Below are 20,870 nucleotides of genomic sequence, written 5' to 3'. Positions count from 1 at the left end.
AAAAGGAGATTTTATCTTTGATCCTGGTGGTGGCTGGGAACTATTGGGGTTTATTGAGTGTGGGAGTGAACATTACCTTATTCCTGTACTTTTAGCATCTGTACTGTGACAACTGAGTGGTGAATGGACTGGAGTAAAAAAATATTTGAGTCAGAGAAACCCATCAGCAGACTATTGAAATAATCCAGACATGACATGATGAGCTAGTTCCTTCCTCTAGCCAAGATGTGCCTCATTTTTTTTTTCTGCTTGCTAGATTCTCAAATATTTTGAAGACATTCTTGTTTTTTTCTAACTGATCATCAAGAAATGATATCAAGGGGAAGTGGCAGTGTTGTATAAAAAGTAAAGAGACAGAGAAAAGAAATGAGTACATATGAGAGATATTTGAGTATTAGAATCAACAGGACTTGACAAACAGATTCTATATGGGGGAAGATAAAGTGATGAGTCAAAGATTTCATCTATGTTATGAGCTTTCATACCTGAGAGAATGACAGTTATAGGGAAGAGGAGAAAGTTTGGGTTTAGTTTTTTTTTAGTTTTGTATATGTTGAGTTTAATATGTCCACAAGACATCAAGTTCAAGATTATATTTGTAATATATTTTGATTCCAGATTTTTAAAAAATCTGCATCACAATAGTTGTTAAAGACCTCATGTGCTCTTCTCAGGACAACATATAATTCATAAAGATACAGTTCTTAAATTGTAATTTACTTTGAAAAGATAGTAGCTAGAGAGGGTACTTATTTAAATAGGCTGAAATTTATTGGATGGCCTATGGTTGGTTCTCTTATTATAAATAAGTGTTATCATAATTGTTCCCTAAAGAATTGATCCTCAGATACTAAACATGTTCTTTCATGAAAATTATTTTACAGATATGAATCCTTTTGCACCTGGGGTTAGTTCTCGCCGTGACATCCATTGTCGGCATCAGGGTGTCAATATAACAGAAACTGGCTTAGAAGGGCTTCTTTTTGGAATGCTGGACCGGGAAACTGACAGAAAATTATGTTCTGATATCCATGATACATTAGGACATATGCTTTCATCCCTGGCTGTAGACAAACTTTCACATTGGCTAATGCTTTGTAAGGATGTTCTGGCAGCTTCCAGTGGTATGTATTAAAAGAGTGTATTTTACAAGAACTAGTCTTTAGAATTACTTTATTATATATGCACAATAATTCTCTCAGTTTGTTGATGATGTAAAACAACGTTTATAATTGTGAAGTTATAACTTAATTGTCTCTGAACATGGAAATCTCTGTTTATATGTATGAATGTACTGATTTTTCAGAAAACTAATTTTGAATAGAATACTTTTTTTTAATTGTTCTTTTGAATTTTATAATTTTTCCTCCAATCTCACTTCCCTCCTCCCACTCACCACAGAAGGCAGTCTGATAGTCTTTACATTGTTTCCATGCTATGCATTGATCAAAATTGAATGTGTTGAGAAATCATATTCTTAAGGAAAAAATAATATATAAGAGATAGCAAAATTATATAATAAGATACCTTTTTTAAATTAAAGGTAAGTCTTTTATTTTTGTTTAAACTCTTTAAACATTGTTTAAACAATTCTTTCTTTGTATACAGATGGTATTCTCCATTGCAGATACCCTAAAATTGTTCCTGATTCTTGCACTGATGAAATGAGCAAGTTCATTAAGGTGGATCATCACCCCCATGCTGCTGTTAGGGTGTACAATGTTCTTCTGGTTCTGCTTGGCATCATAGAACACTTTCTAAAAAATGTTTTATTAATTATTCTTTGGTGTTTTTCACATAACTATCACGTTAATATCCTCTTCCCATAGAAAGCTCTCTTATAACAAATTAATGCATTTAAAAAAACAAATTTAACACATTAACTGTATCTGATAATGTATTCTGTAACTCTCGTGAGAGGAGGAAAATCTTATTGACTTTTACAATGATCTGAATTCTGATGCCTTTTAGAATTTTTCTTTATGTTTCTGCGATCATTCTGTGTATTTTTCTCTTAATTCTGTTTTCTTTGCTAGTAAATTGATTTTTCATTTTTTGTGATAACTGACAATATCACTTTCTTACATAATAAACTCCAGCAAGCTCTGTTATTTCCATTTTCAAATATTAAGTCTTCTGTTTAACATTTAAAGCACTTTACAACCTTACTCCTCCCTACCTTTCACATTCCTCTCCTCTCCACTCCCTACAATGAATAATGGCCTACCACAACGCATATATCCTACCACATGACACTCAGTCTCCTGTCTCTGGGACTTTGCTTTGACTGTCATCCATGCTCAGAATATTATTTATGCTCTGCCTCTTAGAATCTCTGGTTCTCTTCAAGCTCAGCTCAATTTCTCTCAGTTATGAAGGTTATCTTCCACTTGCTATGAATGTCTTTATATATATATCTTTTTCCCCCCATTTGAATGTAGGCATCTCAAGTGGAGAACTTATCTGTACCTTTCTTTGTACCTAAGCACTTAACAAAGTATTTGGCACATAGTAAGTCCTTAAAATAGTTACTGAATAATCTGTAGTTAATTTTCTTCATTATTTTTTAAACAAAACAGACAAAAGAAGGGAAACAACAGCTCTGTTTTCCTCTCCTTTTGGAACATTTTTTGACATAGTTTTTCAGAGAGAATTTAGTTTGCATCAATTTTTATTGTATTAGAAAATACCAGTGTTATTTTTCCAAACAATTTTTTAAAGTAGAAATATTGATATTCTCTCCCTCTTTGACTTTCTCCCTCTCCCATTCTTCCACCCTCTACACACACACACACACACACACACACACACACACACACACACACACCTCCCCTTCCTTCTTTGGTGAGCTCATTAGTTCCATTGAGTTCCATGTTCATACCTATACAGATATCTCCTAAATCTCTATAGTTGGCTTTAATATCATGCCTGAATTCCAGTTCCACATCACCAATTGCCTATAGGAGATCTTCACTTGAATGTTCTATTAGTTCTGTAAAAATATGCTCATTCAAAAAATAACTTGCCTTCTTTCTACCTAAACTGGCTTTTCACCCAAATGTTACTTTTTTTTTTTAAGTTATTATCTTTCCCCTCACAAGAGGTCTTCAAAGGTACCAATGGTATTAGATGACTGCCAGGACTTTTTGAAATCTGAAATTCTGTTATCTTTGTAACCTTGCAGTATTACCCTGTTACACTCTACATCCAGTTAGTTGTCAATTCTTCTTAATTTTGCCTTCACAGTAACTCCTGCCTTAATTTCTTTTTTCTACATTCATATGACCATGAAGCTCCTCCAGATTCAATGGTTTCTAAATGGCTTCTTTGTTCCTCATATCATCATCTGAACAATATTATCTTCCATTTAGCTGATTGAATAATATTTCTAAGATATAGGTTGCTACCCTGATTAAAAAACCTTCAGTCATATATTGTTACTTGTAGGGTAGAATAAAAAAATTCAAATCTTTCTACAGTTTGATTTTACCTTATTTTCCTAGCCTTTTTTTTTTTTTTGGCCCTTAATGCACCTTATATTCCAAACAAGCTGTTGTTCAGATTATCCCTTAACCTTTTGGTATTTGTACAGTCTTTTACCCATGACTAAAATGTAGTCATTCCTTAACTCTGCCTTTCAGAAACTTTGTCTTCCTTGAACTGTAAGCAGTAGTCTCACCTCTTTCTTAAAGCTTCTCCTGAACTCATCGATTCATGTTTCCTCTTTCCTTAAATCACTTTATCTTCATTTATCTGTGAATATGTCATATTCTTATAGAATGAAAGATTCCTAAGGACAGGGAATCTTATTTTTATCTTTGTATCCTTTGTGCCTAATATAATGCTTTGAACATAGATGCTTAATAAGTGTGATTGCATAGTGTTGCTTTAGACCTCTGTGCTTCTATGCCTTATAGATATGAGTACTACAACTCCTTTAAGTGGTGGAAAAGATGAAGAATCTGAGAAGAAGGATGAGATGGATGATGATACTATGTTCACCACGCTAGGAGAAGAAGATAAATCAAAGCCTTCTGTAGCTCCTCGCTGGGCTACTCGAGTATTTGCTGCTGACTGCTTGTGTCGAGTCATCATGTTGTGTGAGAATGCAGACCAGGCTCACTTTGATCTTGCTATGGCACGTTCAGCCAAACTGAAAAATCCTGCAAGTAAATATAGAATTTTTTCATTTGTAAATGTTATTTTTTTATCAGAATATTTTATTGTTTCAACTGATAATTGAAATAGTTTAGAATTATTCAATTCAACGATGCTGTGCATTTCCTTGCCACCTAAATTGCATTTTGTAGTCATACAATATCCACCTTTACCATACTCTTGTTTAGTAGTGTATATTTATATTGCATCTTACAGTTTACAAAATTGTTCTATATATCTTATTTCATACTACAACCTTGGAAAATAAATACTATAGTTATTATTGCTATATGATATATAAGTAAACTAAGACTCAAAAATGCTAAGTGTTTCTTCCCCAAAAAGTGACAGAGGTTGGATAAAAAAACCAGATCTTCTGAGTATAATTCTAGTGTATTTTCCACTATACTTCATAAATAACATGAATATTAGGGCTCACATAGTTAAAAGTAAGAATTTTTTTTTTTTTTTTACTATTTTGTTATAAGATTGAGTATAACAACTAAGGTTTAGAGTCTTTCTTTCTTTTTTTTTTTTTTTTGGTTTTTGCAAGGCAAATAGGGTTAAGTGGCTTGCCCGAGGCCACACAGCTAGGTAATTATTAAGTGTCTGAGACCGGATTTGACCCCAGGTACTCCTGACTCCAGGGCCGGTGCTCTATCCACTACGCCACCTAGCCGCCCCAAGGTTTAGATTCTTAATATCATCTAATTTTATCTGAAATAATCCTTAGTATAATGAAAAAATTTGTTATGGAATGACTTTTATTTCAGGGTAAAAGGATCATTTACAGACTGAGCCATAAAGTCAAAACTCATGATGCAATATAGAATGTGCAAGAAAACTAAAACCATAAAAGTTCATAAAGTAGTATATTACTGTGATGTATAAGTAGATAGGTAAAAACTTATAAGTAACAGATCTATCTACTTCTTCCTGATAAGATTTTGATTAGTGTTTTCTTCGATCAGCTATTACAAGGCATGTTCAGACATGACCTTTGACTGACAGTCTGTGTTATCAGAACCCATCATTCAGCTCAGGTAATTTTTATAAGTGCCTCAATTTAGCTTTCATTTACCATTAGTCTGTTTGGTATTTTTAATGCTATTGGCAGAGCCAGGTTCTGGTACTTTAAAGACTTAGAAAATAAAGTTCCTGGGGTTATAGCAAGGAATATATTCCATTGATTTGATTTTCTAGGGGAGTTTATAAAAAAGCATTCTAGGGGCAACTAGGTGGCGCAGTGGATAGAGCACCGGCTCTGGAGTCAGGACTACCTGAGTTCAAATCTGGCCTCAGACACTTAATAATTGCCTAGCTGTATGACCTCAGGCAAGTCATTTAACCCCATTGTCTTAACTAAATAACAATAAAATTTTTTTTAAAAAGAGCATTCTACTGGTCATTGATAGCTGGACATTTTAGCATAACAACACATTATTTTCTGGCTTTTTTCTTACTATCAAAATGTGAGACTCGGGTACATTAATCTAGTTATGCTTAGTCTGTTTCATGTAAGCACACTTGAACATATCCAAGAATAATTTGGGATGCTGATATTATGATATTATTAAATTTTTTTAGAGTTAATCATTCAGGAATAATAATAGCTTAACATTTGTATAGCATAATACAGATTAGAAAGCAGTTTATATCACTAATATTTGATCTACATCTCATCCCTCTAAGGTAGGAGAGTACACTTATTATTATTCATAATTTACAGATAAGGAAAATGAAGCTGAGAAGTTGACTTGGTCAGGACTACCCAGCTGTCAGGTGGTGAAATGGTGGTGTAAACTACTCAGGCTGGTCTAGTTTTTGTTCAGGTTATAGGACAATATTTGAGAATATAAGGCTCTCAGAGTGTGAAGTTCTTTACAACTAAGCTTATTTCCCTATCATTGGGGAAGATTGCCTAGCAGTGAGCATTTTTGTGATAACATATAATGCTTCTTTTATATTGCTTTCCCTAGATTTACTTGCTTTGTGGCTTTCAACTTCTAGAAAGATTTCTTCATTCATGCATTAGCATTTATTGAACTGCTTCTATGTTATGAATTGTATTTGTTGCTATTGTGGATACTATGGTGAACAGGCTCATGGTTCCTTCACAGTGCATTTAATTTAAGTAACTTATTTAGACTGTAGTTTAGACCAAATGGTCAAAGTACCTAGTTCTGTGGTATTAACAGTTTTAGAGCTGGAAATAACTTAGAATTCCAATCCTAAACCCTCCTAATTTTATAGATGAGAATATTGAGGCTCACAGGGCTTAAATGACTTGTCCAAAAATTACTTTGGTAGTAAATAGCAGAATCTAGATAAATACCCAAGTCTGTCTCTAAATCCAGTGTTCTCTCTATTATACCTTACTATTGAATGTAAACTTTGCTGATGAAGTCATATGAGGCTAGGAAGAACAAAAGGAGGTATTCTACTCCACAAAATAACAAGGAAGGTATATGGGAAAGGGCGAGGGTAAACAGCACTATTAATTGCATAAAATTTATATAAGCAACAATGTTCAGTTACATAAATTGCTTAGGACAAGAGATCCATAGATTGAAGACAGAAAAAAAACCACATAGGTTTCACAATATTAAGAGAATATTGGTAACACTGGAGAGATCTGTTTCAGTTGAAGAAATTAAGGGAGAATATAATATGCTGGGTCTATTTAAGTAAGGGAATAGAGAGACGATATCTCTTCCAAATTTTAAAAATCTTCGTTTTCATTCTCTTAATTTCTCATCCCATGTAAATTTTCCTATTTAAAATAATTTTTTCAGGAATTGGTTGTTTAAGGCTATCAGGTTTTTTTTACATCATTTATTAATACAGATCCAGTTGGAATTTTTGTAGTCCCAGTATAAGAAAATTTGCCAAAAGATCTGAAAACACTGAAATGAACATTCTTTTTTTTAATTTAAAGATTTTATTTATTTTGAGTTTTATAATTTTCCCCCTAATCTTATTTCCCTCCCTCCAACCTTCCACAGAAGGCAATCTGCCAGTCTTTACATTGTTTCTATAGAATACAAATACTATCCAAATTGAATGTGATGAGAGAGAAACCCTATCCTTAATGGAGAAACGTAAAGTATAAGAGATTGCAAGATCAGACAATAAGATGTCAGTTTTTTTCTAAATTAAAGGTAATAGTCCTTGCTCTTTGTTCAAACTCCACAGTTTTTTCTCTGGATACAGATGATATTCTCCATTGTAGACAGCCCAAAATTGTCCCTGATTGTTGCACTGATAGAATGAGTGAGGCCATCAAGGTTCATCATCGCCCCCATGTTACTATTAGGGTGTACAGTGTTCTTCTGGTTCTGCTCATCTCACTCATCATCAGTTCATGCAAATCCCTCCAGGCTTCCCTGAATTCCTATCCCTCCTGTTTTGTAATAGAACAATAGTGTTCCATAGCATACATATACCATAGTTTGCTAAGCCATTCCCCAATTGAAGGACATTTACTTGATTTGCAATTCTAGGCCACCACAAACAGGGCTGCTATGAATATTTTTGTACAAGTGATGTTTTTACCCTTTTTCATCATCTCTTCAGGGTATAGACCCAGTAGTGGTATTGCTGGATCAAAGGGTATGCACATTTTTGTTGCCCATTGGGCATAGTTCCAAATTTCTCTCCAGAAAGGTTGGATGAGATCACAGCTCCACCAACAGTGTAATAGTGTCCCAGATTTCCCACAACCCTTCTAACAATGATCAATATCTTTTCTGCTTATATTGGCCAGTCTGAGAAGTGTGAAGTGGTACCTAAGAGAAGCTTTAATTTGCGTTTCTCTAATAATTAGTGATTTAGAACAATTTTTCATATGACTATGGATTGCTTTGATCTCCTCATCTGTAAATTGCCTTTGCATATCCTTTGACCATTTTTCAATTGGGGATTGGCTTTTTTTTTTAAAGAAAATTTGACTCAGTTCTCTGTATATTTTAGAAATGAGTCCTTTGTCAGAAACATTAGTTGTAAAGATTGTTTCCCAGTTTACTACATTTCTTTTGATCTTGGTTACAGTGGTTTTTTCTGTGAAAAAGCTTTTTAATTTAATGTAATCAAAATCATCTAGTTTGTTTTTTTAGTGATGTTCTCCATCTGTTCCTTGTTCATAAACTGCTTCCCTTTTCATAGATCTGACAGGTAAACTATTCCTTGATCTTCTAGTTTGCTTATAGTATTGTTTTTTATGTCTAAATCCTGTATCCATTTGTCTCTTATCTTGGTAAAGGGTGTTAAGTGTTGGTCTAATCTAAGTTTCTTCCATACTAACTTCCAATTTTCCCAGCAGTTTTTATCAAAGAGAGAGTTTTTATCCCAATAGCTGGACTCTTTGGGTTTATCAAAAAGCAGATTGCTATAATCATTTCCTGCTATTTCACCTAGTCTATTCCACTGGTCCACCACTCTGTTTCTTAGCCAATACCAAACAGTTTTGATGACATGCTTTATAATATAATTTTAGATCAGGGAGGGTTAAACCCCCTTCTTTTGCACCTTTTTTCATTAAATCCCTGGAAATTCTTGACTTTTTATTTCTCCATATAAATTTACTTACAACTTTTTCTAACTCATTAAAGTAATTTTTTGGAATTTTGATTGGTAGGGCACTAAACAGATAGTTTAGTTTTGGTAGAATTGTCATTTTTATTATAAGCTCTACCTATCCATGAGCAGTTGCTATTTTCCCAGTTATTTAAATCTGATTTAATTTGTGTGAGAAGTGTTTTATAATTGTTTTCAAAACGTTTCTGAGTCTGTTTTGGCAAACAGACTTCCAGATATTTTATATTGTCTGAGGTTACTTTGAATCGGATTTCTCTTTCTTGCTCTTCCTGCTGTATCTTGCTAGACATATATAGAAAAGTTGAGGATTTATGACGGTTTATTTTATATCCTGCAAGTTTGCTAAAATTGCTAATTGTTTCCAGTAGTTTTTTGGATGATTTCTTGGGATTCTCTAGGTAGACCATCATGTCATCTGCAAAGATTGAGAGTTGTGTCTCTTCCTTCCCAATTCTAATTCCTTCAATTTCTTTTTCTTCTCTAATTGCTGAAGCTAACATTTCTAATACAATATTGAATAGTAGTGGTGATAATGGGCATCCTTGTTTCACCCCTGATCTTACTGGCAATACTTCTAGCCTCTCCCCATTGAATATAATGCTTATTGATGGTTTCAGATAGATACTGCTTATTATTCTAAGGAATAGTCTATTTATTCCTACACTCTCTGGTGCTTTTAGTAGGAATGGATGCTGTATTTTGTCAAAAGCTTTTTCAGCATGTATTGATATAATCATATAATTTCTGATAGGTTTGTTGTTGATATGATTGAGTATACTAACAGTTTTCCTAATATTGAACCAACCCTGCATTCCTGGGATGAATCCTACTTGGTCAAAATGTAATATCTTAGTGATAACTTGATGTAATTGCTTTACTAAGATTTTATTTAAGATTTTTTCATCTATATTCATCAGGGAGATAGATCTATAATTTTCTTTCTCTGTTTTTAACTCTTCCAGCTTTAGGTATCAGCACCATATAGGTTTCATAGAAAGAGTTAGGCAGAGTTCTGTCTTCCCCTATTTTTCCAAAGAGTTTATATAGAATTGGAACCAATTGTTCCTTAAATATTTGGTAGAATTCACTTGTAAATCCATCAGACCCTGGAGATTTTTTCTTAGGGAGTTCAGTGATGGCTTGTTGAATTTCTTTTTCTGAGATAGGCTTGTTTAGGTATTTATTCTACTCTTCATTTAACCTGGGCAATTGATATTTTTGTAAATGTTCGTCCATGAAATGAACATTCTTTAAAGTGATATCTGTTTATTTTAAGTAAATGCTATGAAATATATGTTATTAGTTTTTTCCCATTAGATTTTTATTTCAAGTAAGAAGTTTCCATGTTAATATATAGAATATCTTTGGAAAGTTTCCACTCCAGCTTCTGATTTATTTTTAGATGATCTTTTAGTGCTCCATCTCTCTGACCTGATACGCATGGCATTCATGGCTGCTACTGATCATAGCAACCAGCTCCGGATGGCTGGGCTCCAAGCACTTGAGGACATTATCAAGAAATTTGCGACTGTGCCTGAGCCAGAATTTCCAGGTCATGTGATTCTGGAGCAGTACCAAGCTAATGTGAGATGACATTTAGTAAACTTATCTCTCAATATATAATATTTGAATAACAATTTTGAGATCTCTGAATCCTTAAAGGAATTTTTTTTGTTTGAGAATTCAGTCTGTTCACTCATATGGAATGTACTTATTTGCCATGTCACCATATCATCCAGTATCCAAAGAAACTTGATGCCTAAAAGCTAATTTAATAAATTTTTATGAGATCTCAAATCCCATCCCAAATGTCTTGTCTTGTATCTGGGGACTAAGCCATATTACTTAACATATTTTGTTTGAAGTAATTTTGTGGATTTGCTTTTTTTTTAGAGTTTAAAACCCAAAGAGGGCTTTTTAAGGCAAAAAAAATTAATTTTCTCTTGCATGTCAGAAATAATATTTAAATTGAATATTAATAACCAGTTGAAAGTTAAAATATTAGAAAATATTTAATGAAATCTTGTATCTTTCAAAAAATCTTCCTTTTGTAATTAACAATGAAAATATATATATATATATGTTCTCCAAATTAGGTATTATATTTTATTCTGTTAAATTAAAACCATTTATTGAGGTAGAATAAGAAATAAAAAACAATCTTTGCAAAAAGAATAATGAAGTTTTTCACAATTAATAAAGTATTTTCTTTTTTATAATCATTAAAGTGGTCAATATTCATAGAAGTATTTTTTGTAAGTGTTTAAGTTGTTGCTTCAACTTATATATAATTAAGGAATAACATATTTTTCTGAATGCTATTGTTATTATGGTTTCATTAGAAAAATTAGCATTCTATTCATATGCTTGTATCTGATGGAATTCCTAGGATACAGCTCAAGTATACTATATACCTTAGGCTTTTCCATTCTAATGCCCTCCATCTCCAATTAAATTTGTATTATAATTTCTTGATTTTTTATTCTCTTTATATTTACTTGGTATATACTTAAAATATAGTCTTATCCCCTTTCCCACTGAATTGAAAACTCCTGGCAAGGAGGCCTTGTTTTCATTCTAACAGGTGAATAACATGGAAAGTACTTAATAAATAACAATGCTGCTGGATTATTACTTTGAGCTTGTCTAAAAATAGACATTAGATATTAAAAATGTAGTGACTAATAATCTAATAGTAATATGTATTAGATCCTGATTTTTTTTTTTAGCAAGTAAAAAGAAAAGCACTGGGTGGAAGAACAGAAAAATTAATGTTTCTTTGTTTTCAAGGACATAAATATTGTTTTCACTTTTATTATTTGCCTTTCATAAATAAAATACTTGTTTCCCCCTTATCTAGGTGGGAGCTGCTCTCAGACCAGCTTTTTCACAAGATACTCCATCAGACATAATTGCAAAAGCTTGCCAGGTAGGAAGAAAAATATTACTTTTTATAGTTAATGCTGAAATCTTTAGGAATTCACTTTCCTTTCAAAAAATAAGAAAAGAAAAATTAAGTAATAAATACTTCTAAAAATGGAAAAATTTAGTGATTTTGAGTCTTTGTATCAAACAAGACACAAGCAATTAAATGTAAAAATCATAAGTGAGGAAAAAATGAATGACAAGTTTAAGAATTCTGTAAGAATGGTCCACAAGAACCCATAATAGTTAAACATTTATAATAAATAGTACTATTCAATAGATTTTTGACCATTTTCAGAGGATAACAAAACTACGGTAATAATGATGATGTTAATGATAATAATAGCAGCTAACATTTACATTGTGCTTGCTATGAGTAAGGCACTTAATCTTCACAAAAATTCTGTGAGATGGGTGCTATTATTTTCTAATTACAAATGAAGAAACCGGAGCAAACAGAAGTTAACTGACTTGCTAAAATACTTTTTTTCTCATCTAAAAAATATTTCACTATTTGAAAATATTTTGCTCTGATATTAAAGTGAATTTTCTCATATGAGAAATTTCTTATGTTTCTTATTTATAAGACCAAATATTCCAAAAATTGTAAATATTATAATTTTTTCTTATGAATGAATTGAATATTCTTTCTCTTGTCAAGTTTTCCAGAATCAAAGAATTTGTTTTCTTCATAGTAATCTATAAATAAGGTTTTACATAATTCTAAAAATGACTGTTTGGGGCTTTTTTGGCACTCTGGATAAAGAGAAGATAATCTTTCCTTTCTGATAAGAAAATATAAACCCTGATTTATTGACATATGCATCTCAATTAATGATACTGATTATTTAAATGAATTACATTATCAAAATGTTTTTCTTAAAGTTATGGTAATGTTAGGTAAATACATTAATTGATATTATAAAAGATGTAGTAAAGCCATTATGCTTTATATAGACTTACCTACGGTAAAGATCTAATGAAACATTCTATTAATATAGTCTTCTCTCAACAAGTACCTCATTCGTTCTCTTCCTTATATTCATGCTGTATATTCCTTGTTGGGTAGCTAGGTGGTACCTAGAGATAGTGCCTGGCATGGAGTCAGGGAGACTCAGTCTTCCTGAGTTCAAATCTGGCCTCCAATACTTAGTAACTATGTGATCTTGGGTAAGTCAGTTAACCTTGTTTGTCCCAATTTCTTCATAAGCAAAATAAACTGGAGAAGGAAATGGCAGACCACTCTAGTATCTATGCCATGAATATCCCAGGAGAGGTTGTTGAATATATGATAGAAAAATGAATGAACAAAAAATACTCCTTGGCTACTTGTTTTAAAGAAAGGATTTCATTTTTTTGCATGAAAAACAACTTTCTTTAAAATTTATTTATCCAGGTATGTAGCACATGGATTGGAAGTGGAGTTGTTAGTGATCTCAATGACCTTCGTCGAGTACACAATTTACTTGTTTCTTCACTTGACAAAGTACAGGCTGGAAAAGGATCTTCCAGTCAACTTTATAGAGAAAGTGCCACAACCATGGAAAAACTGGCAGTGCTCAAAGCTTGGGCTGAGGTAACAATTTACTTTTTTTTATTTTTTTAAAATTTAGAAAGGTTTTATTTATTTTGTTTTACAATTTTTGCCCCAATCTTGCTTCCCTCCCCCCACCCCCCACCCCCCACAGAAAGCAGTTTGTTAGTCTTTACATCATTCCCATTGTATGCACTGATCTAAGCTGAATGTGATGAGAGAGAAATATCCTTAAAGAAGAAACATATAGTATGAGATATAGCAGAATTACATAATAAGACAATTTTAAAAAATTAAATTTAAGGTACATAGAAAGTCTTTGGTCTTTGTTCAAACTCCACAATTCTTCCTCAGGATATAGATGGCATTCTCCATAGCAGATATCCCAAAATTGTGCCTGATTGATGCCCTGTTGGTATGAGGAAGTCCATTAAGGTTGATCATCACTCCCATGTTGTTGTTAGGGTGTACAGTGTTCTTCTTGTTCTGCTCATCTCACTCAACATCAGTTCATGCACATCCTTCCAGGCTTCCCTGAATTCGCATACCTCTTGGTTTCTAATAGAACAATAGTGTTCTATCACAGTTTGTTAAACTATTCCCCAATTGATGGGCATTCCCTCAATTTCCATTTCTTTGCCACCACAAAGAGAGCCTCTATGAACATTTTTGTGCAAGTGATGTTTTTACCCTTTTTCATCATCTCTTCAGAATATAGACCTAGTAGTGGTACTGCTGGATCAAAGGCTATGCACATTTTTTGTTGCCTTTTGGGCATAATTCCATATTGCTCTCAAGAAATGTTAGATGAGTTCACAGTTCCACCAACAGTGTATTAGTGTCTCAGATTTCCCACATCCCTTCCTACATTAATTATTATCCTTTCTGGTCATATTGGCCAGTCTGAGAGGTGTGAGGTGGTACCTTAGAGATGTTTTAATTTGCATTTCTCTAATAATTAGTGATTTAGAGCAATTTTTCATATGACTATGGATTGCTTTGATCTCTTCATCTGTAAATTGCCTTTTGCATATCCTTTGACCATTGGTCAGCTGGGGAATGATATTTTTAAAAATTTGACTTAGTTCTCTATATATTTTAAAGAGGAGTCCTTTGTCAGAAACACTAGTCGTAAAAATTGTTTCCCAATTTACTACATTTCTTTTGATCTTGGTTACAATGGTTTTGTCTGTGCAAAAGCTTTTTAATTTAATGTAATCAAAATTATCTAGTTTGTTTATGATGATTTTCTCTATCTCTTCCTTGGTCATAAACTACTTCCCTTTCCATAGATCTGACAGGTAAACTATTCCTTGATCTTCTAGTTTGCTTATAATATTGTTTTTTATGTGTAGATCCTATATCCATTTTGATCTTATCTTGGTATAAGGTGTGAGGTGTTGGTCTAATCTAAGTTTCTTCCATACTAACTTCCAGTTTTCACAACAGTTTTTATCAGAGAGAATTTTTATCCCAATAGCTGGATTCTTTGGGTTTATCCAACAACAGATTACTATAATCATTTCCTGCTATTGAACCTAGTCTATTTCATTGTTCCACCACTCTATTTCTTAGCCAATACCAGACAGTTTTGATGACTAATGCTTTATAGTATAATTTTAGATCTGGTGGGGTTAAGCCACCTTTTTTTGTACTTTTTTTTTTCCACTAAATCTCTGGAGATTCTTGACTTTTTATTTCTCCATTTGAATTTACTTACAGTTTTTTCTAACTCATTAAAGTAAATTTTTTGAATTTTGGTTAGTAGGGCACTAAGCAAGTAGTTTAATTTTTTATTATATTAGCTCAGCCTATCCATGAGCACCTGATATTTGCCCAGTTATTTAAGTCTGATTTTATTTTTGTGAGAAGTGTTTTATAATTGTTTTCTTTTTTTTTTTTTTTAAGGATTTTTGCAAGGCAAATGGGGTTAAGTGGCTTGCCCAAGGCCACACAGCTAGGTAATTATTAAGTGTCTGAGACCGGATTTGAACCCAGGTACTCCTGACTCCAGGGCCGGTGCTTTATCCACTACGCCACCTAGCCACCCCATAATTGTTTTCGAAAAGTTTCTGAGTCTGACAGGTAGACTCCCAGATATTTTATATTGTCTGAAGTTACTTTGAATGGGATTTCTCTTTTTTTTGCTCCTTCTGCTGCATTTTGCTAGTCATACATAGAAATGTTGAGGATTTATGAGAGTTTGTTTATTTTTTTTTTAATTTTGTAACATCAATTTAAAATGTTCACTGAAAAGATTGACAGTAAATCTTTAGCCAATCTGAATAAAGAGAAGAGGGCAGAAAATCAAATTTAAAAAAATAAATGTAAAATCACCTCAAATTCATAAGAAATAAAAAGAATTATATCAGGACCTAGTATGCATGGCTATGACTGAAACTGAGAGCACAAAAGAAATGAATTACCTTAAAAATAAAAAGCAACCAAATCAAGATCTAAATTATTTAGATCTCAGAAAAGGAAATAGAACTGTCTGTAAAGGAGCTAGCAAAGTAAAAACCTCTGGGTTTAAATGGATTAATAGGAGAATTTTTATCAAATATTTAAAGAAAAGAAATTTCTATTCTATAAAAATTTTTCCAATAATTGAGAAATAAAGCACTATACTAAACCCTAACCCTAACACTAACCCTTTGTGAGCTAAATATAATCCTACTACTTAAGGGAAGAGAACGCTAAAACAAAGAAATATAACCATATACCAATATCATTAATGAATATTGATTTAAAAATTCTAAATATAATCTTGGCAAAAGAATTTAAAGAGGGTGGCTAGGTGGCGTAGTGGATAAAGCACCGGCCTTGGAGTCAGGAGTGCCTGGGTTCAAATCCGGTCTCAGACACTTAATAATTACCTAGCTGTGTGGCCTTGGGCAAGCCACTTAACCCCATTTGTCTTGCAAAAAAAAAAAAAAAACTTAAAAGGATTTTTTTTACACCAATTTATCCAAAACATCATTCTTTCATTATGATCAAGTTGGATTTTTGCCAAATATTCAAGACTGGTTCTCAGCTAAGAAAATAAAATTGATGTAAAATGTTCAAAATTACTTAAGTAGTTCAACAGATATAGAAAATTTCTTTGACAGGTTATATGAATTCTATACTCTGCAATGGGAATTTCACTTTCCATATTCTTGTTGCTAGGAGGGAAGAATGATGGGTGATCTCACATTTTGACAATCTGACGTCATTCTCTAGAAGTTTGTGAGGTTTCTTTTGCTTGAGGCTTACAAATAGCTAAGTTCAACTGGCTCCCTCCAACTGTGTGCCCAGTTCTCCAGCTGCCACTACCTCCTTCGTCTTGCACATCCTTCCCTCCAGTACTGGCATCTCCTCTTGTTTCCTTTCAGTGGAGTAGGGCTGCTAGCAATTCACGGGAAACATTTTGGGGAAAATTTTGCAGCCCCCCTGCTAGGGTGTTCTTTGATAAAATATAAAACTCATTTAAATGCCTTACAAAGTATAGGCCTAGATGGATATATAGCTATTTATCTCTGCATGTGAGAAAGAGAGAGAGAGGAAAGAGAAAGAAACATGTCTACCCGTGTATATATTTATCAAGATATCTACTTATAAAGATAGATAGCTTGATAAATTGATCTAACTAGAGCTAGATGAATCTGTTTCTATATAATATGTGATGATTATAATATATATGATAACTTTAATACTAGAGTGGGCTTATATTACCAGACATGACAGGGAGTCCTTGAGAGGATTGGAGTTGGAAACAGCACCAGCAGTGGTCATCTGCTACTGAAGACTTGCATATTTCATGATCTTCTCAATCATTGTCTTCCATTTACCTAAATGTAATAAAACTTCCTGGATATCTTCTTCCTTAAGTATATGAATTCTCTCTCATCACATTCAACTTAGATCAATGTATACTATGGAAACAATGTAAAGACTAACAGATTGCCTTCTATAGGTGGTGGGGGGAGGGAAGCAAGATTAGGGGAAAAATTGTAAAACTTAAAATAAATAAAATCTTTCTTAAGAAAACCTTCAGAGAGGTTGACAAAGTAAGGCAAATGTGGAGTCTAAAAAGATATTAATATTGTAAATATATAACCAAGAGAACAATGTACAGATTAATGACAGCATTGTAAAATGATCAGCTTTGATGGAAGCAGCTCCTCTCACCAGTTCAGAGAGCTAGGACAATCATATTAGACCATCTATGGACAATGTTATACCTATCCAGAGGAAGAAAACCAAAACCAAAACAAAACAAAATTAAAAAAAAAACCCTTCAGAATCTGATGAACACTTTATAAAAAATTATCTCTTATATATCTCTTTCCGTTAATCCTAATTCCTCATACCAAAAATGACTGATCTATAAACATGCTTAACAGAAATGTATATGTAAATTATTAACCTGAATGTTCATTACTGAGGGGAAGGGGATGGGAAGTGAGGATGGAGGGAAATTTTGTAACTTAAAAATATATATGTGAATGTGAATAAAAAAATCAATCAATAAAAACAATTCCTGGATACCATAGCAAACACTGATATCTAATAGACTATGTGTCTTATAGACAAAATGTGAGAGTTGACATAGGCAATGAGTGGTGCAGAGTGCTGGACTGGTCACAGACTAACCCTCTCTATTCAATCAAAGCAGCCAACCCTAAGGCAAAATTACTACTAGAAGAATTATTGTCAAGAAATTAGAGTGTTTTTCTTAGTGGGAACAGTTTATTGCTAACCTGAAAAGAAAATTGAGCCAACATAAAGTTGGCAACAGCAGAGCAGAAAAAGAGTGGATAGCTGTCAGAGATCTGAAAGCTCATCTGCTCATCTGGGTTAGAACACTCACACATTTATTAATGATAAGGTCATGATCCTAGAGAGATGGGCTGAACCCTTCCATAGTGTTTTTATCAGATCATCATCTATCAATGTAGAACTCACTGACCATTTACCTCAAGTTGAAATCAGTCAGTTCCTAGCTAAAGTTACAACTGAAGAAGAGATTTTGAATGCCATTAGGCTTCTTTCAAGTGACAAGGCACGTGGTGCAGATTCTCTGATCGCTGAGATCTATAAGATGGGGTCCGGTGCTCGTCCAAAAACTGATTGAATTCAGATTATATGGGATGAAGAGTTTATCTCCCAAGAATTCAAGGATGCCTCCATTGTTTAGCTCTATAAAGGTAAAAGGAATAGATTGTCCTGTGACTATCAGGAGTGTTTCTCTTTTAGTCATTGCTGGTAAGTTTCCTGCTAGAGTCTCTCAACAGGCTGATCTTTCATATGGAAGATGGTTACCTCCCTGAGAGCCAGAGTGGCTTCAGAAAGGGTAGAGGAACAGTTGATATGGTGTTTGCTGCCCAAAAACTCCATGAAAAATGCCAGGAACAGAACAGAGGTCTGAATACATTTATAGATCTGACCAAGGCCTTTGATACTATCAGTTGTGATGGTTTATGGAAAATTATGTCAAAATTTGTTTGCCTGGAGAAGTTCATCAATATTGTACATTGGTTGTATGCCAGGGTTCTGAATAGTGGACAATGCTCTCAAGATTTCCTAGGCACCAATGAAATAAAACAAGGATATGTCCTTGCTCCCGTACCTCAAGCTACTACCACACTGATGGGAAATTCTTCAATTTGCAAAGGCAACAAGCCAGGATCAAAGTAGAGGGAGTGTTGATGCATGATCTGTTTGCAGATGATTGTGCACTCACTGCAGCCTCTGAAGCTGAGATTCAACAAAGTATGGATCAGTTCTGTGCTATTTATGCTAATTTTGGTCTATCAGTGAACTCCAAGAAAACACAGGTGCTCCATCAGCTAGCACCACACCCTCCAAATGTGAAACCATTGATTAATAACAAATGGAGAAGTTTTGAGTACTGTGGACAAGTTCACTTACCTTGTCAGTGTCCTTTCTAAGGAGGTACACATTGACAATGAGGCTTGCTTTGCCAGAGCTATCTCAGTATTAGGGAGGCTTGAAGAGAAGAGGTATTAGACTGACTGCCTAAATGGAGGTCTACAGAGCCTTTGTGCTGACCTCATTGCTATATGCCTGTGAAATCTGTAAAGTCTAACAGAGCCATGTCAGGAAACTGAATTACTTCCATTTAAATTGTTTTGGCAGGAGAAGATACCATGCTCTAAGTTCCTTTCTCAAGCTAAATTGCCTACCATTACAGCATTGCCATAGAAAATGCAACTATGATGGGCTGGTCACATTAGAATGCCAGAAGTCTGTTTGCCAAAAGGATTATTCTATGGAGGACTCACACAGGGCAAGCACTCACAAGGGAGTCAGTAGAAATGATATTGGGTCACCCTGAAAGTTTCTCTTAAGAACTTTGGAATTGCACTCTATGAGAAAGGCAGAATTGAAGTAGCTTAAAGTAAACAGACATATGTAGATGTAGAGTACCCACCCCAGGTGTTCACATGAACTATTTTTGCCTGACTTGTGATAGAGCATTCTAAGCTTGTATTGGGCTGATCAGTCACAGTCAGACACACTGAAATTTGTCTCAAACATAATAATGCCATTTTAGTCTTCTTCAGTAATGAAGGACAAGAACCAACCAACCATGATTTTATCGTTTTTGTAGTATTGATTCCTTTTATCCCTGGCATAAATTTAGTCAAATAAATTTTGATATATTACTCTAATTTTTTCTTGAGATTTTATTTAAAATTTTTATTTTTGTATTCATTAGCATTATATAAGGAGCAACTAGGTTGCATAGTGGATTAAGTGCCAGACCTGGAGTCAGGAAGACTCATCTTCCTGAATTCCAATCTGGCTTTAGACTGTTAGCTGTGTGACTCTGGACAAGTCACTTAACACTTTTTGCCTCCGTTTTATAATCTGTAAAATGAACTGAAGAAGGAAATGTCAAACCACTCCAGTATCTTTGCAAAAAAAAAACACAACAACAAAATGAGGTAACAAAGAGTTGGAGATTATGGGGAAAAAACCAGTAAATCATAAACCAATTTTGTTTGATAAAAAAAAAAACAGGGGCAGCTAGGTGACGCAGAGTAGATAGAGCACCAGCCTTGGAGTCAGGAGTACCTGAGTTCAAATCTGGCCTCAGACACATAATAATCACCTAGCTGTGTGGCCTTGGGCAAGTCACTTAACCCCATTGCCTTGCAAAAACTAAAAACAAACAAACAAACAAAAACAGTTTTTGTCAATGAGATTTTGTCAAGGATTCTTTTGAAAATATAATGTTTCCTTTTTAGTTACAAACACTGATTTATTGCCAGCTTTTTTGGATATTCTCCTCTTATAGTAAACCAAATGAAATGTCTCCAGATTTATATGAATTAATTCTTTATTATTATGGAATACTTAGGAAAGGCATACACACAAATATAAATTATAGGAAAAAAACTTTAAACTAATGTTTTCTCATCTAGTCATATTTTAGAATGCTCATTGACATCTGAGTGAATTTTTGAAGTCCTGCTATTTAATTTTTAATTACTGATTCTTTTTTCTTCCCATTCCAAAGTTAGTGTTTCTCAGTTGTTTACATTATTTCTCTTTCCCAGTCTCTCTACCAGGCATTTCTAACTTCTGATGCCTTGTTCCCAAATACCTTTTCTAATACCATTTGGGGGGGGGTTTGGTTTTTGTAAGT

General features: G+C 33.6%; 1 protein-coding gene across 4 annotated transcripts in view; it reads left to right on the top strand.

The window, feature by feature from the left end:
- HEATR5B (HEAT repeat containing 5B) overlaps window positions 1-20,870 on the top strand; it is a 136,307-nt gene that overhangs the window by 73,331 nt on the left and 42,106 nt on the right. For all 4 annotated transcript variants that reach the window (XM_074209704.1, XM_074209702.1, XM_074209701.1 and 1 more), the window contains 5 exons: window positions 885-1,124; window positions 3,918-4,169; window positions 10,157-10,338; window positions 11,615-11,683; window positions 13,076-13,255. In XM_074209704.1, coding sequence (XP_074065805.1) covers window positions 885-1,124; window positions 3,918-4,169; window positions 10,157-10,338; window positions 11,615-11,683; window positions 13,076-13,255 — 923 coding nt within the window. The remainder of the gene's footprint in view (window positions 1-884; window positions 1,125-3,917; window positions 4,170-10,156; window positions 10,339-11,614; window positions 11,684-13,075; window positions 13,256-20,870) is intronic.

The sequence above is a fragment of the Macrotis lagotis genome, chromosome 1 (assembly GCF_037893015.1).
Source record: "Macrotis lagotis isolate mMagLag1 chromosome 1, bilby.v1.9.chrom.fasta, whole genome shotgun sequence".
NCBI classification, from domain to species: Eukaryota; Metazoa; Chordata; class Mammalia; order Peramelemorphia; family Peramelidae; genus Macrotis; species Macrotis lagotis.
The sequence above is the reverse complement of the archived record's forward strand: the minus strand, read 5'-3'. Positions and strand labels throughout refer to the sequence as shown.